Source organism: Typopeltis vanoorti, chromosome 21, assembly GCF_054136105.1.
Source record: "Typopeltis vanoorti isolate ZY-2024b chromosome 21, IOZ_Tvanoo_1.0, whole genome shotgun sequence".
Lineage (NCBI taxonomy): Eukaryota > Metazoa > Arthropoda > Arachnida > Uropygi > Thelyphonidae > Typopeltis > Typopeltis vanoorti.
Window position 1 is genome coordinate 76,790,512 of NC_143569.1, and position 21,642 is coordinate 76,812,153.

General features: G+C 34.0%; 1 protein-coding gene across 2 annotated transcripts in view; it reads right to left on the bottom strand.

Moving 5' to 3' along the window:
• Positions 1 to 21,642, bottom strand: part of LOC150095000 (protein zer-1 homolog) — a 289,217-nt gene that overhangs the window by 18,910 nt on the left and 248,665 nt on the right. For both annotated transcript variants that reach the window (XM_090411703.1, XM_090411704.1), the window contains exons 13-15: positions 21,348 to 21,415; positions 9,276 to 9,473; positions 36 to 133 (exon numbers count right to left, since the gene is read on the bottom strand). In XM_090411703.1, coding sequence (XP_090267829.1) covers positions 36 to 133; positions 9,276 to 9,473; positions 21,348 to 21,415 — 364 coding nt within the window. The remainder of the gene's footprint in view (positions 1 to 35; positions 134 to 9,275; positions 9,474 to 21,347; positions 21,416 to 21,642) is intronic.

The following is a 21,642-nucleotide window of genomic DNA, read 5'->3' on the forward strand; positions in this document are numbered from 1 at the left end:
AACAGCATTAGAATTTTAATAACTCTAGCACTTACGATACACTTTGGTGAGATTGGCCAAAGCCCACACTGCCCAATACTGTGCTTCAGGAGTGTGATCGACATTCAATAACCGTAATATTGGTTCAAATGACCTGAAATTTAGAACAAAATAACAGAGAATTTCTAAAGAACATTTATATAATAAGATATCCAATGATTACTCTATATAAGTAAGCATGTAATTTTAAGAAAGTAACTAAAAAATTTTATTCCAAGAAAATATAAATTGGAGTCACTCTTCTAATTTCATTCTTGACCTGAGGAGTAAGATGCTACATATATTCTCAAGTGATATTACTGTATGCAATGCACAGACAAATTAACATGAATTTTCTAACAAACAAAAAAAGAATCTCTGATGGTCTGCCTAATAGAGGGTGCAACTGCAGTCCATCTCGAGTTTGTATGAGCTGAAAGAAGTTATTTTAGAAAATTAGCCACAACTAATTTATTTTTTCTGGACTAATATGTTTATTAGTGTTTGTTTGCTTATCTGTGTGGTATTAAGAGCAATTATTTTTGTTACAAGTATATTGTAACATATTGACAAGGGGGATGCATATATAGTAGTATATTTAGATTTTGCAAAGGCTTTCGAAGATTGCCCCATGACAAACTAGTAGTTAAATATGAACAGACAGGTTTGGATAGCAGATTAGTGCATTGAATTGGAGACTGGCTGTCTGATAGGTATCAGCAGGTTGTGTATGGGGGACTAATATCCCAGAAGATAGAAGTGACTAGTGGCATGCCCCTGGGGGTCTGTTTTAGGACCATTGTTGTTTAATTTATATGTAAATGACATTGGAAAGGACTTAAATGGTGATATACAAGGGCAGGGGGTGGGGGGGCTGAAAAGTTCTGATAAACGTCTAGAACAAAAATGATATTAAAGCAACTGATTATTACCACAAGAAAGAACATGAGTTACCTTCATAACTCTATTAGTAATATATTCTTTCTTATGGTTACATCAGTTGCTTTAATATCATTTTTGTTCTAAATGTCTATCAGAACTTTCGAGCATCTCCCCCCCCCCCCACCCAACATACAGTTGTTTGCAGATGATGCAAACTTTGGGGAGTGTTATGAGAAGTACTTGATGTAGTTTAGCAAGAGGACCTAAATAGAGTGTTTGAATGGGCGAGTGTGTGAGGATGTCAGTTTAATGTTGCAAAGTGTAAGGTTTTAAAATTTGGGAAGCAAAGATGGTATGCAGAGTATAGGATTGGTGAGGATATTTTGGAGGAGGTGGAGGATTTGGGGGTTGTGGTGGATACACAGTTGAAATTTCATGGACATTTTGCTGAAATTGTGAGGATGACAGAGCATATTATGGGAATGATGCAGAGAACACTGACATGTACACCTCCGAATCAAAAAATTAGAATAATCAAAGAAAATGTGTTGAATGATTTGCAATTATAATTTATTGCATAGAAAATAATTTTTACCAAATATGAATTAGCATCACCTAAATCTACGTACTTTGTAGAATATATAACCATATACACACATAAAAATGTAATATAAATTATAAGAAACTATTATTTGAAAACATTCTCAAAATTAGAATAATTTTTAACATGATTCAAAAATATCAGAATAATGTGCACAAAAATTACAGTCAAAGGGAAACAACATGATAATTAGTACTTTGTTGCATCCTCTTAGCTTTTATGACAGTTCGTGAACGGTTGGGCATATATTATTTACTAGTGGTTCAGTCTTTTTTTTTTTTTTTTTAAATCAAAACATGCCAATATGGTCAGCAGACTAGAAATAAGTCCATCTTTGTCTTTTTTGTTCATCTTTTAGTGATAAAGTTCATCTTTGTCTCTTGGGACAACTTCTTGAAGATGTCTCTTCATAATTCCTCACAAATTCTCAATGGGGTTTAAATCTGGTGAGTTTGCCACCCAAGGAATTACACTGATTTGCCTTTCTTTGAGTCATCTAGTAGTGGTCTTGGAAGTGTGATAAGCAGCAGAATCTTGCTGAAAAAAAGAAATCACTATCACATAAATCTTCCGACGCTGGTTAACTGCTCAAAAATTTCGTGGTACACTATGGAATTGACTCTTTCATACACAATACACAACCTACCTTGATCCTCTGGGGTCATACAAGCCCATACATTGACAGAGGTTGCAAATTTCACTGAATGTCTCATGCATCTTTTACCAAATGCTTCTTGCTTAAGATGCCAAACACATATTCCTTGATGACCATGGAAAACACAAAATATACTTTCATTGCTAAAAAGTACCCTTTTCCAGTCCTCTTGATCCCACAACAGTCTTTGCTTACACATTCTATCTGCATTTTGCTTGGAAGTCATAAGCAGTTTCCACACGTGGCTTAAAACTCAATTTGTGAAGTCATCTCAACATCATAGATTTAGACACATTCACACCTTTCCATCCCCTGTGAGAATACTTACACTTCAGAAGTGGTTTTTTGTCATGATTTTTTTAAATCTCCTCTCATCTCTTGATGTAGTTATTAAATTTCAATTGCTATTGCAGCTATTATTTTGAATACTCCAGTTATTAGAATACTGTCTCAATACTTTACTCACACTTACTTGAGAATATTTCAATTCCTTATCTAAAAACTGTTGAGTTTGGCCTTCTTTGTGTAGAGACACCATATGAAACTTTTTAGCTTCTGATATGTTCACTCATTCAACCCATGTTTAACAAATGATTCCTCACACGAGTCAGTCCTACAGCTAGTGAAATATATGCTATTTCTGTGCTCTCCTCAAAATCAATCAGAAAAATTTGGAATATTCTATTTTTTTTTTTTTTTTTTTTTTTATTTGTGGGAAATAAAGCAGCACTGTTTTGCCAGCATTGAAACTGCAAGATTATTTGAGCCCCGAAGAATGGTTTGGAGATCAGAATTAAGGCATTTAGCAGTTGTTGCTCTGTGAGTTGTGGTGATTTGTAGGAGGAGGAATGTAGTGTACTGTCATCAGCAAAACTGTATTGGATTGAGTCAACTGGAACAGAGTCAGTGAGAGGACAGAACCATTTGAAACCCCCAGCATTAGTTGCATAGTTAAACAACAGGGAATTGTCAACCCAGCTGCAGAAGTCACAGGACAGAATGAATGATGGAAGCTTAAGTAATAGGCCCTTGTGCCAGATCCTGTCAAAAGCCTTGAAGATGTCTATTGCAACCAATTGAGATTCACCGAACTTTTCCATGGTGCTTATCCAGAGGTGTGTGACACAGATGAGCAGATTCTCTGTTGAATGGAATTGATGGAATCCATACTGGCAGCCATTTATATGTTGAGTACTTTCAAGACAGCATGGAAGTTTGCTGTTGATGATTCTCTCCATTACTTTAGAGAGGACTGAGGTGAGAGAGATTGGGCAATAGTTTCATGACAAGGATCTGTTACCCTCTTAGGAATAGGTTGGACATGGACTAATTTCCAGGGTGCAGGGTAGATGCCTGTGGAGTATAGAGGCAACATAGAATAGGAGTCAACTCTGATGTATAAACCTTCAGGACAATTGAAGGAATGCTGTCAGGACCAGGGGACTTTTTGATATCTAATTTGGATATCAAGAATCACAGGCATATAAAATATTTTTCTGATAACTTCCTGGTGAAAGGTTAGAAGGCATTGAGTGTTAAGTGTTTGGATTGGTTGGGAGATATTTGCCAAAATCATCTATACAGGCATTTGAGGAAAAGTATGATGGCAAGCGATTGGCTTTCTCTGCAAATAGACCCAAATGGGTACACGAGCAGTGTTGGACAAAAGTTGTGGCTAACTGCATTTTTTTCAGCTCTTTGATGCATTGATGATTTTCTTGCAGCTGGTGTAAGTGGTGAGAGAAGGCAGAGTTCATGATGATAGCTAGTTGCAGTACAATATAGATGCTAGAAAATAGCATCAAATCAATTTAAATAAAACTGAAGGTGTGGTGGGAGAGTTATAATAGAAGAATTAGTAACAGAAAAAAAACTTTTTAGCTGGAAAGAAAGGCACATATGCACAGCCTAGTTTAACTATCAATTGCTGGCAAAATGACGGCCTATCAAAATGCTTCAGCACAAACCGAGTGAGGGAACAACTATTGAATATAATACAGTACTTTAAATTGATATTCAGCACTGCTCTAAATTGCTGATCTCAGCTTGGTTCTGAAAAAATCCAGTGAAAATGGATAACTGAAAGAAACATCGAATGATATAATCACGTAATCACAAGAAAGATATTTATTTAACCAAATATTTCGGTCTGGAAATAGCAGACCATCGTCGGTGGTATTACAAGAACAGTTTAAAAAATATACAAGCTAGAATACTAACAATAGATCGTTGAAATTAGAACATGCCGCGTGATGTTATATCACTAAGTATGAAACGAAATATTTTGAAGTAGAAACATGATTGAATTTGCTATTTAAAAAAAAAAAAAAAAAAAAAAAAAAAAAAAAAAAAAAAAAAAAAAAAAAAAAATTAATGAGTAATCTTGATTAGGCTTTCCCAGATTTTTGATATAGATATGCAGTCATTACGATTCAGGTTGGGATGATGGAGCAAGGCCTCCACGCTTTCCTTGAACAGACGTTCGAACCTATAACGCGATCTATGTAAGAGGCGCGTTTTGGACCAAAGGATGCTGTGGTCAGTTTCAATCCCGTGTTGAGCCAAACCAGACTTTTCAGGTTTATTGTGAAGAATGGATGATTGATGTTCTTGGATTCTTTTTTCAAGAGAACGTCCAGTCTGTCCAAAGTAAGAGAGATCACAGTTGCAAGGAATTTGATAAACTCCAGGAAGAGATAAAGTTGAGCGTTTGTCTTTAGGAAAAGGAAAATGAGAAGACAATTTGTTAATAGGAGAATACGTAGCTGTTAAATCATATTTCTTCAAAATTCTTGCGATAGGTTCTGAAATACCGGAGATATAAGGAATAGGTACTCGACGTATTGAATCTTTGTTGTTTTGTGGAGGATTATAAGATGTAAGAAGACGTTGAATACTTTTTTCAGAAAAGCCATTGAGTTTCATGTGTTGCTGGATAGTAGAAAGTTCTTTCTGTAGATAATCAAAAGTAGAACAATTAGTTTTGGCTCTTTTGATGAGACATTTTATAATTCCTGTTTTATGACATGGATGATGGGCTGATTCTTTCAGAATATAACGACCTGTGAATGTTGGTTTCCTGTATACTGTAGTTGTAAGAATATTTGAAGATGATCGGATGAGGAGAACGTCTAAAAAAGATAACTGGTTGTTTTCTTCTAATTCCATAGTAAACTTTATGCGATGATGTAAGGAATTAATACTGTTTAAAAAGGAAGATAAAGTGTTTTTACTGTGAGGCCAAATAGCAAATATGTCATCTATATATCTTACCCAAAAAGATGGTAAAGGGAAACCAGATGTGAAGAGGACTTTTTCTAAATGTTCTAAATAAAAGTTGGCTAAAGCTGGAGAAAGAGGACTTCCCATGGCTGTTCCTTCTACTTGGCTATAAAATTTGTTTTGACATATGAAATAACCAGAATGTATAACGAAATCGAATAGTTTTATAATATCTTGAGGAAAGATGTCAGCAAGTAGTTTTAAAGTTTCCTTAAGAGGTACATTGGTGTATAAAGATTCTATATCAAAACTAACCATAAGATCTGTAGGTTGTAATGAGATATCTTTTAATTTTTCTAAGAAATCTGAGGAGTTTTTTAAAAAAGAACTCGAGTTGCCAATGTAAGATTTCAGTAATTTAGCTAGATATTTGGCTATACGGTAAGTAGGAGAATCAATGCAATCTACTATTGGACGAAGAGGATAGTCAATCTTATGGATTTTTGGAAGGCCATAGAATCTAGGAGGTCTTGCAAAATGAGTTTTAAGTCTTTCAATTGTGTCTTTATCTAAACTGATGACTTCATCAAGGAGAGAATTTAATTTCTTTAGTTGTCTGTTGGTTGGATTATAATCAATTTCTTGATATGTGGAGCGATCTCGAAGCAAAAGAGAAAGTTTTCTTCTGTAATTTACTGAGTCCATAACTACTGTTGCTTTTCCCTTGTCAGCTTTAGTGATAATGAGGTGATTATTTTTTCTCAAGGACTGTAAAGATTTCATTTCAGAAGGAGATATGTTAGAAGGAGGAAGTTTAGCCTTAAGTAGAGAAGAAGCGACTTCTAGGCGAAGAGCATTAGCTTTATCGCTGGTTAGATGATTAAGATTCCTTTCAATGTTAACTAGGAAATCTAGATATGGTATTTTATTTGGAACAATAGAAAAATCATGTCCTTTTGAAAGGATGAGGGTTTCGCTTTTAGTCAAAGGACGTCCGGATATATTTACAATCCAATTATCTGGAGTTATGAATGCTTTGGATTGTTTAGACGAAAGAGCCTCATATTTACGGTTAAGATGTTGACTTAGTTTATTATAAGCACGTTGAGTAGAACGTTTAGCTACATTTAGAACTATGTGAGAAAGATGTGGATCCAAATTTGTGGATATATAGGTGCGTAAATCAGAAGGTTTTTTTTTTTTTTTTTTTTTTTTTTTTTTTTTTTAAATAGCAAATTCAATCATGTTTCTACTTCAAAATATTTCGTTTCATACTTAGTGATATAACATCACGCGGCATGTTCTAATTTCAACGATCTATTGTTAGTATTCTAGCTTGTATATTTTTTAAACTGTTCTTGTAATACCACCGACGATGGTCTGCTATTTCCAGACCGAAATATTTGGTTAAATAAATATCTTTCTTGTGATTACGTGATTATATCATTCAGTCTTATGTCGCAAGTATCCTTAAAACAACGAAAGAAACATCTTTTTTCTGATATCTATCCTCAAGGGCATATAAAATATTATGATGTTCTCATGACTAGTTCTTTATCAACAATTTTTTTTTTCCAAATTGGTCTATCGTTTGTTAGGTCTCTAATTTGATCAGTTCTTGCAGTTCCTAAGAGCACTAGTCTCTGAGAGGGTCTTTTTCTGTCATTTTTGCTTCAAACATTATGAAAATCTTTCATTCTGTTTAAGTGACACACACACACACACATGAATTTTCTGATATCATTTTTAATATGATTTTGCAATATATTCACTTCCTAATTTTCCTCAGAACTCTTAATCTATGGTCTCCAGTCTTTGATGAAATATTATTTTCTCCGATCACTAAGTTAAAACTGGTTTGCACATATATTCTTCAACTATTGGTGTTTGGCTGATTTCTCTTTTTCCATATTTAACTTATTCTCACCATACCAGACTTACCGTATTATATATTTCCACATGCAGTTTGTCATCCTCACTAACAATTTATCTAAAATTGTTTAATCTGTTCTACAGGTTCATCACTGAGGATGAAATTTTCCCTCTTTTGATGTATTTCATACATTTTATCACTTTATTACTGAGTTTTATATAAATCGAACACAACAATTATACTGCACTGCATAAAGTGAAGAACATTTCCTATTTGAATATCGATTTAATAATACTTTCTTTAATGATATGATTATTATGGATTATAGATAACAATGAATGTTTGAACATTGAAGAAAAGCAAAGCATGAAAATTGCTTTTATTTTAAGTATCATCAAAATTTTGAATTATTATTTTTTTCCAACGAGTGACATATTGTCACTTATTTTAACAGATTATTAAAAATGCTGGAAAGAGAACATGATCTGAAAGAAATGCATTCTTTGCACACACAGCAAAATAAGTATTCCTCTACTCAAGTAGCATAATGCTATCCATATTCTACACTATATTGCATTGTATGCATTGTAGTCTATATAGGCTGCAGGCCCATTAAAAGTGCTATCACTAAGTGAGAACAGTTTTAATGGGCCTAAAGGTATTGTGTTTTATGCCAGTTGAGCTAAAAATGTCATTTATGAAGTTAAAAAAATAGCTAGTCTAACAGAGTTTAATGCAGGAGAGAAAAGGATTTCACATCCTCCACCTTGTGAAGCCTGAAAAAATTCTCCAGCTGTTATCCAACATTCAACTGTTTCCTGAACAACTTAATAAGAATTGTGGTTTCCAGTATTTAAAGAACAAGTAATGCAAAAAATAAAGCAGCATTCTTACTGGCCCACAACAATAACATTTCAAATAATGGTAAATAAAGGCATGGAAGGCTCTCAATAGTTGTTACTGACCATTTTTAGGATATGCAAAAATAATTCTACAAAATCTTTGACAATTACAGAGAAGCAAACAAAGTTTGCATATGATGATACACCTTTTTACTACTTGTGCATTAACAACCTTGGTATCTTTCTAATAAAGGTTTAAACCAGTCTGGGGAGTGACCCATCCTATATTGTTTAGCAAATATAGGATGGGGTCACTCCTATATTTGCTTTTAGATGTGTGAAGATATACACATCTAAAAGGAAGTGTGCCTTGCATTTTGGGATACTAAGGCAACTGACATGAAGTCAACAGCCTCTATATGCAATAGAAGTAGCCTAGTTGTGAAGATATTTCACACAAACTTTACTTACTTACACGTGGATAAAGGATTGAACAATAATATAATTTCTTGTCAAGTATAATTTATATTGTTAGTACACTCTAGATACTGTTGTGTAAACATCCTAAAACAGTTCTACTTTACTTGTGCTGGCATATGTTCATAAGGAGGACAAGAAGAACTATGAGGACAACCTTGAAATGGTTACATACCATCATAACTATCTAAAAGCTGCTACTCTTCAATTTTATTGTGTTCAAATGCTCTAATCATTCATATAGTCATTTCAACTGTTCACAGGTTTAATTTTGAATATTAAAATTACATCCATGATTTTATTTTGACAAATTTTAGGTTTACAAATATTAAGATTCTCTCTCTCTATAAGATCTATATCCTTCTTGGGTCCGATAAATTTATCACATCTGCTATTCTTGAACTTCAGAAACAGTCCAACCAAAATCTACAGGAAAATTGGACCCAAAAAGTATGTCCAAATTACTTTAGTTTAATTCCTGCATTATCTTAGAATGAAATAAGGTTTGAAGTTAGAGATCTAGGAGATGATTTAAGAAGATAAGCCTTGCTTACCAAGCATTAATATTCGAAGAAATGTAGCTATATGAACTTAGGTTCAGAAATTCTCTAAATGCATTAGTTTGGTGTGTGTGCTATTCTACATAAAAATTTTGGTTACTTTCAACTGTGAATGTCACAGTGATGGATGATAAGTATACTATACCTGTAATTAATATTTCTTTTAGTATCTAACTTCCATCTTTCAATGGCTTCAACCATTTTATGTAAAACATCTTCTCTCTTCACAGCCCTAATGTTATGAGATAGCCAGGGTTCAGGACCATCGGAAGCTATATGAGAGAGTATGCCAGCTGCATTGTAACTGACTTCGATCCCATCGCTGGTACTATCCAGAAGGTCACTATTATTAAGATAACAAAGAAGAAGACTGTGGTTAAAAAAATTATATTTTAGGATACCTAAGAAATTATTTTAACATATTTTACTCAATTTCGGGTAATTTTATCTTTAGCATTGACATAAACAAAAAAAAAGTGTGATTATGCATTAACACATATTTCTATTTTTCTATATAATATAAAAATGACACAAGCAGATAATGCAAATGAAAAACAGCACAAAATCCAAAAAACCCTCTGAGATATGCTAAAAGTTGACTTATAAACTCATTACTTCTTTTGTTAAAAAAAAATTCTCCATGGTAAAGTTCTTTAACACAGTGGTTAAAGCAGAAGACCATGACAAGAAGAAATTGTATAAAAAAGTTCCTGGCTATGAGCAATATCTTAGAGCAGTGTTTCTCAAACTTCAGATATCTGCATACCCCTTCTTAAATTTTCATTATTAAAAGGTACTCCCTTATCAAATAATAAATAAATAAAGTATATTTCATTGTAAATGTCTATTTTATTTGAATTTATATGTTCATGTAAACAAAAAATATGATTTATTTTTAATAGAACAAAATTTGGAATAGGTTCCTCTTCGTTTCCCGTCCATGAAAATTCACATTTCAAGTAATTCATATCATACTTGTGAAGATTTTTCATCTTCTTCCTAGTTGGTTCTCTACAGATGTCAGACGACACACCCTTATCAATTTCATTTGATCCAGATGCAATATCAACGTTTTCTTGTTGCTTACAGCTACTTGTATTTGCTATATTGTTCTCTTTTGTGGGTTTTATAAATCCAATCTTTAACCAATGATCCATACTTAAGAATTTGAAAGCTAAAAAAATTGCCGTATTTACTTGAATATAACTCGCACTTTTTTTCCCCAAAATTAAAGCTAAAAAATCGTGGTGCGAGATATATGCAGGGATTTTCGGAAACTAAAGTTTTCAGAAAAAAACTGCAAATGATTTACCAAGAAGCTCCTACTTGCTATCGCTACTTTAGGCATCAAAAACGGTTTCCTTGTGTGCGGTGTCAAAGTCATCAACCCAATCATCTTCTTTCCCATTATTTCAAGCAAAAATTACCAGTAATTTACAAGACTTGATATACGTAGAGCAGCCATGAAGAAGTGCATATAATTAGTGCAATATTAATAAAAGATCCCGCAAACCAAAGACAAATTAGCATTTCAACAGTTGAGTTGAAATGCTAATTCTCTTCAACCAAATTTCATAATATCTGACACACATTCGCTATATATTTCTTGGTTTTAACACATTCACAATGGGGTGGTGTCAAGCAAACCATATGTTGTACTAGCAACATATGGTTTTGCTTAAGTCTATACAGCACTTTCTGTTGGAGGGGAGATGTGATTCATTACTTAGTGCAGTTTTTATCCCAGTTGTCTCTAACTGCACTATTTGTTGAGAAATATGATTCCATGCATTAATGATGCATAGCTGAAAATTGGCACGTACCCCCTGGAGACCTTTCGTGTACCCCCAGGGGGTACGCATACCACACTTTGAGAAACACTGTCTTAGAGGTAGCTAAACAAGTCACGGGAAGATTTTAGAAAGAAATCAGAAGATAAATAGCACAACAGTGATATTTACATTCTAATCTTAATATTCTATTGAAGACTACTAAGAAATTTAGAAATACATGTGAACCTCCAAAGAGTACAAAGACTCATTACAGGCAACCCATGCTGTTATTTACACAATGCTTGCCATCTCGCTCTCCCTCTTTTAAAATTCATTCACTGATAATGCACTTGAAGCTACCTCTGCTTACATAATCAGGATTGACTCCTTGTTCTCTCCTGTTATACATTGGAAAAATTTTCTTCAATATCTACTCCATAAAAATCTCTTTAGTAATTTATATTTCTTACCTCATATTTATATCATATTCCTTCATTTTCACCTATCAATCAACCTTCAGTATCAGTCACTACTTTGGTCACTTGCTGATTCTTGGAGTTGTTTTGCTCACTTTTGCAATATGTCCCCTCAACTTCAATTCTCCCTCCACCATATTCCCACAACCCCAGTTTTGTCAATTTCTTGCAGTCCAGTACCTTCAATGTAATGCACAACTTGAAATTTTTTCACCCCAAAGCACATAATGTTGCATATTAAACTATTATCATTTGTCCACACTGTCAGTCTATATAAATCATCCTGCAGAATTCCTACATTACTATTAACTAATGTCCTCTTCAGTTTTGTACCATCAGAAAACAACTGTTCACAATCCTCTCAAATAATTTCCAATATCATTAACATGCAAATTAAATAACAATGGTCCAAGTACAGGGTCTTGAAGCACACGACTGGTCATCTGCCCTTTTCTTGGATTCTGTTATATGCCTCTTTGATATCTATCAGCCACCCTCTTATTCATGTCACAATGTTTATATCTATCTCCACTTGCTCCAATTTATGTAGCAGAAGTCCATTTGTTATCCTGCTTAATGTCTTTGCAAAGTCCTGCAGTGTGATGGTGTAGCTATTTCCTTTATCCAACTGAACTGCCACTTTATTGCAAAAAAAAAGTAAGTAAATTAGTAAGACCTGTTGCATTCATATTCCTGTCCACCCTTCCCAGATCATAATGTTTCTGGAACATTTGATTGGGTCTTAAAAGAAGCCTGCTTAGCAAACTACCATGCTATATCTGCCTTCTATCCTTTGCAAATGGGATGCCAGAGCTTCATTTCCTCAGATTTTCTCACTAATGCTGAAATACACAACTCAAATACATAAATGATCTCTCACTGACTTCAAATCCTATCTATAGTTTTGTAGAAGAAACCCCCCTCCTTTCATTTGCCAACCCTTGTAGGGAACAATGAACTGTGATCTCTATACTATGCTTAAGGAGACAAGGATAACACTGTGAACTTCAATGCTACCAAAACACAGTCCGGTCTTATTTCTTGTGAGAAAGATCTCACATCACCCTTATTTTTGATAATATTCAGAACTTCAAACATGATCAGTTTTCTCTTCTTTCTTCTCTAGCCTGCCTTTCCAAGTGAAAACTTGTTGACCATAGCTTCTTTAGTCACTAAAAAACTAAGTGTATTTTTTCCACCAAAGATCTTCTCACCTGTACAATTGCTGACACTGTATAAATCTCAAATTACCCAAATCTTGGAATTCTGTTCATAGATTTGGAATGGGGAACTGAACTTAAAATCTATGAACAGAATTCCAAGGTTTGGGTAATTGTCTTTGAGAGTAATTTGGTTTCTGACTTATGTCTATAGTTATTTTCATGGACAATGTTCTGTTGAAACAGATCCACTTTATTCCAGCAGCTGCTGGTCAACGACCATTTACTATTCAGCTTCATCACTTAGCAAACCAACTTCTCTTCCTTCTTGTTCAATCCCACCTCATTCTTTGGAAGATTCTGTCATTGTATTTTTGAAGATTATAATTTAAGCTGTAAAAAAACTCTTTCTACTCAAGTTCACCTCTCCCAGCACTAATGTGCTTAAGTTTTGCAATATTCTGCATGTAAGATTGATTAAAAGATTAAGTCTTTATTTTAAACAGGATGAAGTGATAAAATATGCAATGCTGCAAAAGAAATCCTAGTTAACTGCCTATATAATACATGGTGAACATATATGCACACTGGAGTTTTTACATTTAAAATTTTTTTATACTGCTTCACCCACAAAACTATAGTACATTTTGTTTCTATTTTTATCAATTTTATATATATATATATATTTTAAAGAATAAATTTTAATATATATATATATATATATATATTTTTTTTTACATAGTCTGGAAACCCTGCTCTAGAGACCAAACATGGAATTTTTTCAAGCCATTTCAGGTCTCCAAAAACAAGTAGTCTCACATCAGGTGATGAAATTCATCTCCTACTTAAAAATTGCTAGCAATTCTTAAAAAAAATAAAAACTAATTCAGTAACAAGCTTAATGAATAGACTTTCATGATATAAAAATATTCATAACTATGTTGAATGCTACTTTAGACTTCATACAAACTGGTATCAAGAGTGAATTGTATGGATTTTTTCTTTTTTTTTTTTATTGTGTACATCTTAAACCCCAATTTCTAAGTAAGATGAGATTTCTCTCCTTGGGATTACCCCGACATCCAGCCTCTCCTGGCATAAACACCTTACAACTATTGCCTCCTCAGCTTCCAAAAAAATTAACATTCCTTTTTCACTCAAGGCATCACTTTACTTACAAACATCTATTAACCCTGTATAAATAAAAACATTTTTGGCATTAGTTAGCACATCTTGGTCAAAGTTATAGGCATTAAGTGAGACGTGGTTGACTGAGGATGATATGGTCATAGAAATAGCATGCAAGGGATGTAATGTCTTCAGAGAAGACAGAAGGAACAGGATGGAAATGAGATGGGGGGGGGGTATATAAATGAAAGCAGAGGAATTAAAGCCAAAAAAAGAGTAGAGGTACACCAGGGGACACGAATTCAGAGAACAGTTCATCTGAGGTTATCTGGTGTGAAATAGAGACCAACAGGGCTAAATATGTAATTGGCTGCTGTTATATTCCATGAGTTATACAGGAGAATACAGATAACATGCTTGCAAATTAGCATGTGAGTACAGGTCAAGTAATTATTATGGGATATAGTAATTGATATCATACCCCATATATTGATATTTACTTGATATACTATATCAAGTAAATATAGGGACATAGATTTGGAGGAAGAATAGTCCCAAGGCAGGGAAGAAAATGGGATTAATACAACTGCTGAAAGATAATTACCTAAGGCAACATCTGTGATGGAGGGGATATGAGATTCAAGAGTGCTGGATCTGATCAATGCATCACAGAACTTAACAATAACCGATAATAGCTACACTGCCTCCACTTGGAGAAAGTGATCATGTGGTCTTGAGACTGCCATACATGAAGAACTTTCTATTAAGAAGGGATATATGTAGAACTACAAAGCAGGTGATCATGACAACCTGAGGAGACAGCTTTTAGCAAGGCAATGGCATAAGAATTAGGGGAAAGATGTTGTTAGTGCATGGGAGGTGGTCAAGGGGCAGTTGAAGAAAGCAGTAGATGAATATATTATACCTAGAGTCAGAAGTATAAATAGCTTCATTAAGCAGGAGTTGCACACAAAGAAAAGGTTGTGAAGGGATTAAAAAGAAAAAAAGTGATCAGCATGCCCATGAGAAGTATAAAGCACAGGCAAGAAGGGTGGCCGGTATGGTAAGGAAGGAAGGAAAAGCTAATTATGAGAGAAAGCTAGCTAATGAGGACAAAAGAAACTAACGAGTTCTTTCACTATGTGGCAAGAAAAAGGAGGAATGACTATGGAAGGATGACTTTAAAAAAATGCTGATGGAGGGGAGGTAACAGAAACCAAATAGTTGAACTACTGAGTGAGCATTTTGCAGGGTTGTACTATCTGGATGGTGACATTGATTGATAGGAGAAAAGAGATTGAAGAAATGGAGGTGCTTAAAATATTGCAGATTCTCGATACAAACACAGCCATGGGATTAGATGGCATATCGTCCTGAGTAATACAAGAATATGCAAGGGAATTATCGGCTCCTCTGACCAAGATGTTTAATTTAAGCCTGAGTAGTGGGAAGGTACCAATGGAGTGGAAAGAGGGCAAAATAATCTCATTGCATAAAACAGGCTCCAAGACAGAAGTAGCAAATTATAGGCCAATCAGGATCTCAGGAATGGTGGTTAAAGTATTGAAGAAATTGGTGAAAGACAGAATTCAAGACTGGGTGGATAGGAATGTGATACTTTATAAGGGACAACATGGTTTTGTGAAGGATAGGTCTTGTGTTATCAATTTTCTTACTTTTTATAATCAAGCAACAATGGAGTTGGATAAGGAAAAATCACTGCTCAGTGATTTCGCTAGACTCTGCAAAAAGCATTTGACAAGATTTCACATAGAACTCTATTGCATAAACTGGAGAAAATGGCTATGGATATGAATCTGGTGATTCAAATTAGAGGGCAGCTGATGGACAGATATCAAAGAGTGGTTTATGTAGAAGTTGATTCCAGTAGAAGGCAAGTGACTAGCAGTGTACCACTGGTCACTTGCCTTCTTGTCAGTACTTGGTCCTCTGTTGTTTAATTTGTATATCAAAGATATAGGAAATCTGACAGGAAATATTTAGTTGTTTACTGATGATGCTAAACTGGGAAGAGCAATGATAAATGAAGGTGATGCAGAGATCCTGCAGGAAGATTTAAACATACTATCACTTTAAGTAGAAAGATAAATGGCTGCCAGTTTAATGTGGCCAAGTGTAAGGTGATGCACTTTGGGAAGAGATCAGAAGCAGTGTACTTATTGATGGAACCGAACTGCATGAAACTGATGAGGCCAGGGCACTTGGGTATGATGTGGACGTGGAATGGAAGTTTAGAGGGGCACATTGCAAAGGTAATCAAATCAGCACATCAATTTATGTGGTTGTTGAACACACTAATAAGCAGGAATAGACAGGTTATTGTTCCCCTATATTAGGCTTTAATAAAGCTACATCTGGACTACTGTGCACAGATCTGGATACTGTGGTGATGAAGTTGTGGAGAGGATCTAGAGGTGATTGACAAAGATTGTGGCAGGTCTATGGAATGCTTCCTATAAGAATAGATTGATGGTCCGTAGCTTCAAAAATTAGCTGAAAGACGAAAAAGAGGAGACATGATAGAAGCATTTAAGTTATTAAGGAATTTCATAGGATCGACATTGAATTTTTTTTTTTTCGGTGCATCGCAAGAAGGGAGAGAACAAAGGGTCACCAGTGGAAGTTGTGTAAGAGTGTGGGTAGCAAAGGAGTTAGGACTAGATCGTTTGCTTAGAGGGTGGTGAATGGGTTGCCAGAGGTGATTGTGGGTGTTTCATCAGTGAATGAGTTTAAGGAGATGTATGATGAGTATTGTGTGAATAAATGAATCTTCCACAATGAGCCTTCTGACTCCATGGATAATGCCTGGATAATAAATACACAGTGGCATTTTTTTAAAAATTACCCCTGAGTCATGATGGGGACGTGTGCTGATAATTATTGCATATGTTGATATTGTACTTTATTTCTTTCAATGAAATGCTGTGAAACTTTGAAGGAATAGATTGTGTGGCATGCAGAAGTGATATCTGAGGGGGAAAAAAAAAGTTCAAAATTCACCACCAGGGTTGTTGTAAACACCAAATGCATAGAATTTGTATATCAAACAACTCTAAAAGGCACCAGGAGGATTTAAAAAGGTGGACACAGGATTTCCCATCATTCTTCATTCTGGTTGTTAATACCATCCACAGTGATGGCAGTGACAATACGTTTTTCTTGTGAAGCTGTACTACCAAAACAACTGCAATGCTGCTGCTGTTGCTGCACTCTGCGAATTTCATCACCTGAACAAATGTCAATGAGATCCATGATCTCCATGTGCTCTGCAATGAATGATTAGTCATTTTGAAGAAATGGGATCATTGGGAGTTAGATTTGGCAGGGGTCACAAAAAGTGAACGAAGTTGCTACTGCTGTTGTGCACATGACCATGAATAACAGTGTTGGTTACTGCAGTGCACATGTTGTAACAAGACACATGGTTGTGCCTTACACAACTGTATGGAAAATTCTACAGAAGATTCTGCATTTCTAGCCATTCAAGCTAATCCTGGCACAGGAGTTGTGCCCACAGGATTATGAATGGTGAATGACATTCGCTTAAAAATTCCTTTCTCAGCGGAGTTGAATGCTGCTTGGCCATGGATGATTTTGTGGGGAGATGAGACTCATTTTCACATGAATAGTCATGACTGCCAGGTATGGACTATGAAAAACCCACATACAATCCAACAAATTCCTTTGCTTTTTTTACTATTATAATAACGGAATTCACTCACGTAAAATATTCTTTATTCGTAGAATTTTCGCCTGAGTATCACAGGCATCATCAGTATAGGTACAAAGGCTAATTAAACAATAACTGGTATATTCACAAAGTGCCACCTAAGTAGCTAAGGTTAAATTTCATAAGGATAAATTTCATAAATTTATTTAAAAAAAAAAAAATTTTTCCCCCATCATTCTTGTTTAGATTTGGATGATGTTTCAACATTTTACAGGTTTCTTTGAACTTTCTTTCAAACTGGTTAATGTAGTTCTGCTATGAAACTTTTTTTTTATCATCAGTATATATTATTATACTGATATGTATGAATAGTTTCATTTATTTTGTGAATTAATTTTTAATTCATATTTTGTTTAGTAATATTTTTTGATTTAAAGTTTTTTTTTTCGAGATCAGGCTAAGATAAATGATTAACAAAACATTTAATCTTACTTTTGTGCAGTGTCATATAGCTTGTGTCCTGTACATACGTATCTTTTCCTGATGATGACCTGACCTCAATATAGAGGTCAAAATGGTGAATATTATTTCCTTAATTATAAGTAAAGTAATTATTCCAGCACATGGTTTTGTCTCCATAAATGCTTCACTATGAATGCTAATCAATGTGTAACTTTGAAAGAAAGAAGGGATACTTTGGTTAAGTGCACAGGGTGATCAAAATTAATTATAAATAACATACATGATACAACTTGATAAAAGTATATTCTTTTCTTAAAAGTAAACTTCAAACAGGGAGATTAATAAGTGTTGTCTGCTGGCTTTCTGAAAACCTGAATGCCAGTTCATGTCATTATCAGCTAATTACCTCGGACTGAAACGATGGAACAATGTCACACTTTTCAAGAGCTTAATCAAAGAAAATGATAAGTATCTTATAAGGAAGTTATTCTGAAAGATACTGCTATCTATCAGTCACAAACCAAATGTAAACTTGCAACCAGTTCATAGATGAGTCAGTCAATTACAGTAAAACAGAAAGGAGTCAGGTGATACTTGTCTTGTTTCTACAGAAATTGCTGAAGAAAAAGGGAGGGAAACAAGTGGTTTTCAGTGCCATAGCTTCCATAGTGAAGTGCCATAGCTTTCACTGTAATGTCCCTATATATTGTTACCTCACAGTATTGCTATTATATATGTATTGCTATTATATATGTATTGCTATTTCATAGTGTGATGTTTTCTTTCTTAAAGACAGTAGCTGTTTCTCTCTACTTTCACCAAATTAGGCAACTTCATTGTTTGCTCATTCCTTCGAAATCTTCATGCCCATCTTCTTTTCCACTCCAAGAGGTCTTTCCATTTGTTTACATGATGCACATCCAAGTAGATCGTAACCCACTAAGCAACTAAGACAATGCCTAGGAGAGGACTTAGAGAGCTGCAAAATTGTTTCAACAATCAAAGAACACTTCAAGAAAATATTTTTCATTTTATATAAATTAAGTGGATATTAAATCCACCATTATTTCAAAGCTGAATACAGAAATTATAAGTTTCGTGCGAAATTTGACCAGAAAGCTAACGGGAATACACTAGCAGCCATACTATGAGTTGCGCTAGCCGAACCTAATAGGAGACATGAATGCTAGTCCGAGCGTCCATATATCCGCCTCCTACTGGTCCATTTTGATAAGGTTTCACTGGCCAATAGGAGGTGAATATATGGATGCTCAGTTCATGTCTCCTATTAGGTTTCAGGGGGGGGATGTGAAAGACTCAGAAGACTTGAATAGATCGATGCAGTCAAAAGTGCCTTAGGACCAAAATATACAATTTGATAACATTAGAATCCTGACATATAGGACTAATTTTGAAAAAATTTGTTGACAGGAAGTTAGTAATGTAATCAATCAATCATAAATATCTTGCATAATGCTAGAAAGTTGTTGGAGATCACTAGACATCCTCCTGTTATAAGACACATACAGGATTCATTTTTATTCAGGAATAGATGGAATTTTACTCACTGCATCTTCTTTCTGAAGACTGAAATGAAAAGTCTTTGTATAATTTGTATCATTAGGACAGTTCACTAATTTTACAAATAAAATTCTACCAAAAAACTGAAACAAGCTGTATACGTTGAAAACTTTGTAAAAAATGCACCAAAAACTGTATAAATCATCTTGTACACTTTGTGCTTATTAGGTGTACTTATTTCCATTTTTTATTTATATTTCACTTTGTTTTCTAATATGTGGTAAAGCGTTCAGGCAGGAAGTGAAACAACACCACACAAACATGTTAAGATATCAAGAAAATTGTGGGAGTATACAGTGATAATTTTGAGAATCTTCTTGTAAGATGAAATCTGATGAATTTATTTAACAGAAGACACACAGAGGAAATTTAATAGAAGTTCATAAGTTAATTCAAGGCATATATAAGATGGATACCAGGAATTTGCTATATAGTTGAACTAGGCTCGAAGCCATAATAATAATAAAAAAAAGTTCCACTTTCTTTTTAGAAGGAAGAGATCTTTTCTTTATTATCAGAAATAAGTTTTCCCAAACTAATTCCTGATACTATAGTAGTATTCTTGTCAAAATAGTATTTCTTTAATATATTACTATGTGCTACAATAAATCTACTATTTCATGTGTCACTCATGAAATTTTCTTCAATATCCTATATGGTCCTGAAGCTCCCACACCCAGCTTACCTTTTTTTTTCCTTAAATTACTTTTGTCTTTGAGTAAAACTAGGGCACCAACTTGTAACTCTCTACTTCTAAATTTATTTATCCTGACTATTCTTTTCTGAAGAGCATCTACTGGTGCTCTTAACCAAGGATCATGGCATCGGAATTTTGTAATATATCAGACAAATATTCATCTATATCAATAAAACTAGAATTTACAGAACCCATCTGTAAGAAAGAATGTTTAATCCTGTCATTATAAATAGAATTTAGCTTGATGTAATTTATATATATATATATATATATATGTTTTTTTTTTTTTCACTAGAGGTCATGTCAGTAGAATAACATGTGATCAAATCATTGTTTCTCTAGCTTACAGTTAATAATGTAAGCTTATCTTATATATTTATGTATGCTCCAGATGATGATGTTTCGATCTTGATATGAAGATCGAAACGTTGGGATAATAAAAAAGTTTTTTTTTAACATGGTTGTAAATTCCATAAAATTTTTAAATGAATGCTGATCACCGTATAACACTAAAAGAAAGGAATAGAATTTACAGAATCTAAATGCAGATTATTAGGAAAGAGATTAGATCAAAACCAAAAAGTGCAAAAAATGGCTTTTCTTTAATACTGGAGTAGAGTGTATGGCAAATAAAGCTTCAGGTAGAAAAAGATGCCAGTCTTTAATTTTGTCATAAGACATTGTTGAGAGTACTAGTTTTAATGTCTTATTGATTCTCTTACAGTGAGATCTATAAGCTTTTGTAGCTTACAATAACAATTCAGAGGTAAAGTGAATTTCTCTAGTATAGCACTGTGCCTATTGTGATTTGGTCAGAATTTTTCAGGAGCTTGCTGCATTGAGCAAGTTAGCGAGTTTGTTATAAAGGCATTTGCTGTAATGAGAGTCAACTGAAGCAAGCAAGATTTCTACAGTCAACTCTCACTATAGCAAACTCATAGAGACTGCAGGAACACTTTATTATAGTGAGTAATTAGTTTGCTACAGTAAATTATGTTTAAATAGTACTGTGCCTAAATGAGACCTGCTCGCTTTAGCGACAAATGTCATGTGATCAAATATAGTTTCACTAATTTGGCGGATATGCTCACAAGCAAGCAATTTTGAGTGAACTTTTGCAACTTTGAATTCTGCAGAAATTATGTAACTTCAGCATGCAGTTTAGCAAGAAATATGTATAGTTACGAAGCAAAATATATAACAAATATAATTTTTAACAGAAAACAAAAATTGAAGTTAGTATGTATTACCTGAATACTGATAAATATTCATCCTTCATTAGGTGGGTACGTAAATGTTTTACTTCAGCAACATTACCCTTTCAAAAAATATAGTATATTATCATCGCAGTTCAAAAATATTTTTGTACATAACATACTAATATATATAAACAAACTAAACACTGTTTTGAATGAAAAGTATTATTCTTATAAAATGTTCGGTACATTTCTTCTAGAATTTGCTTCTACACACTAAATACTTTGAATAGCTATAAATATTGAAAACTGGATACATAACACATTTATAAGTCATGCAGTGAGTGAG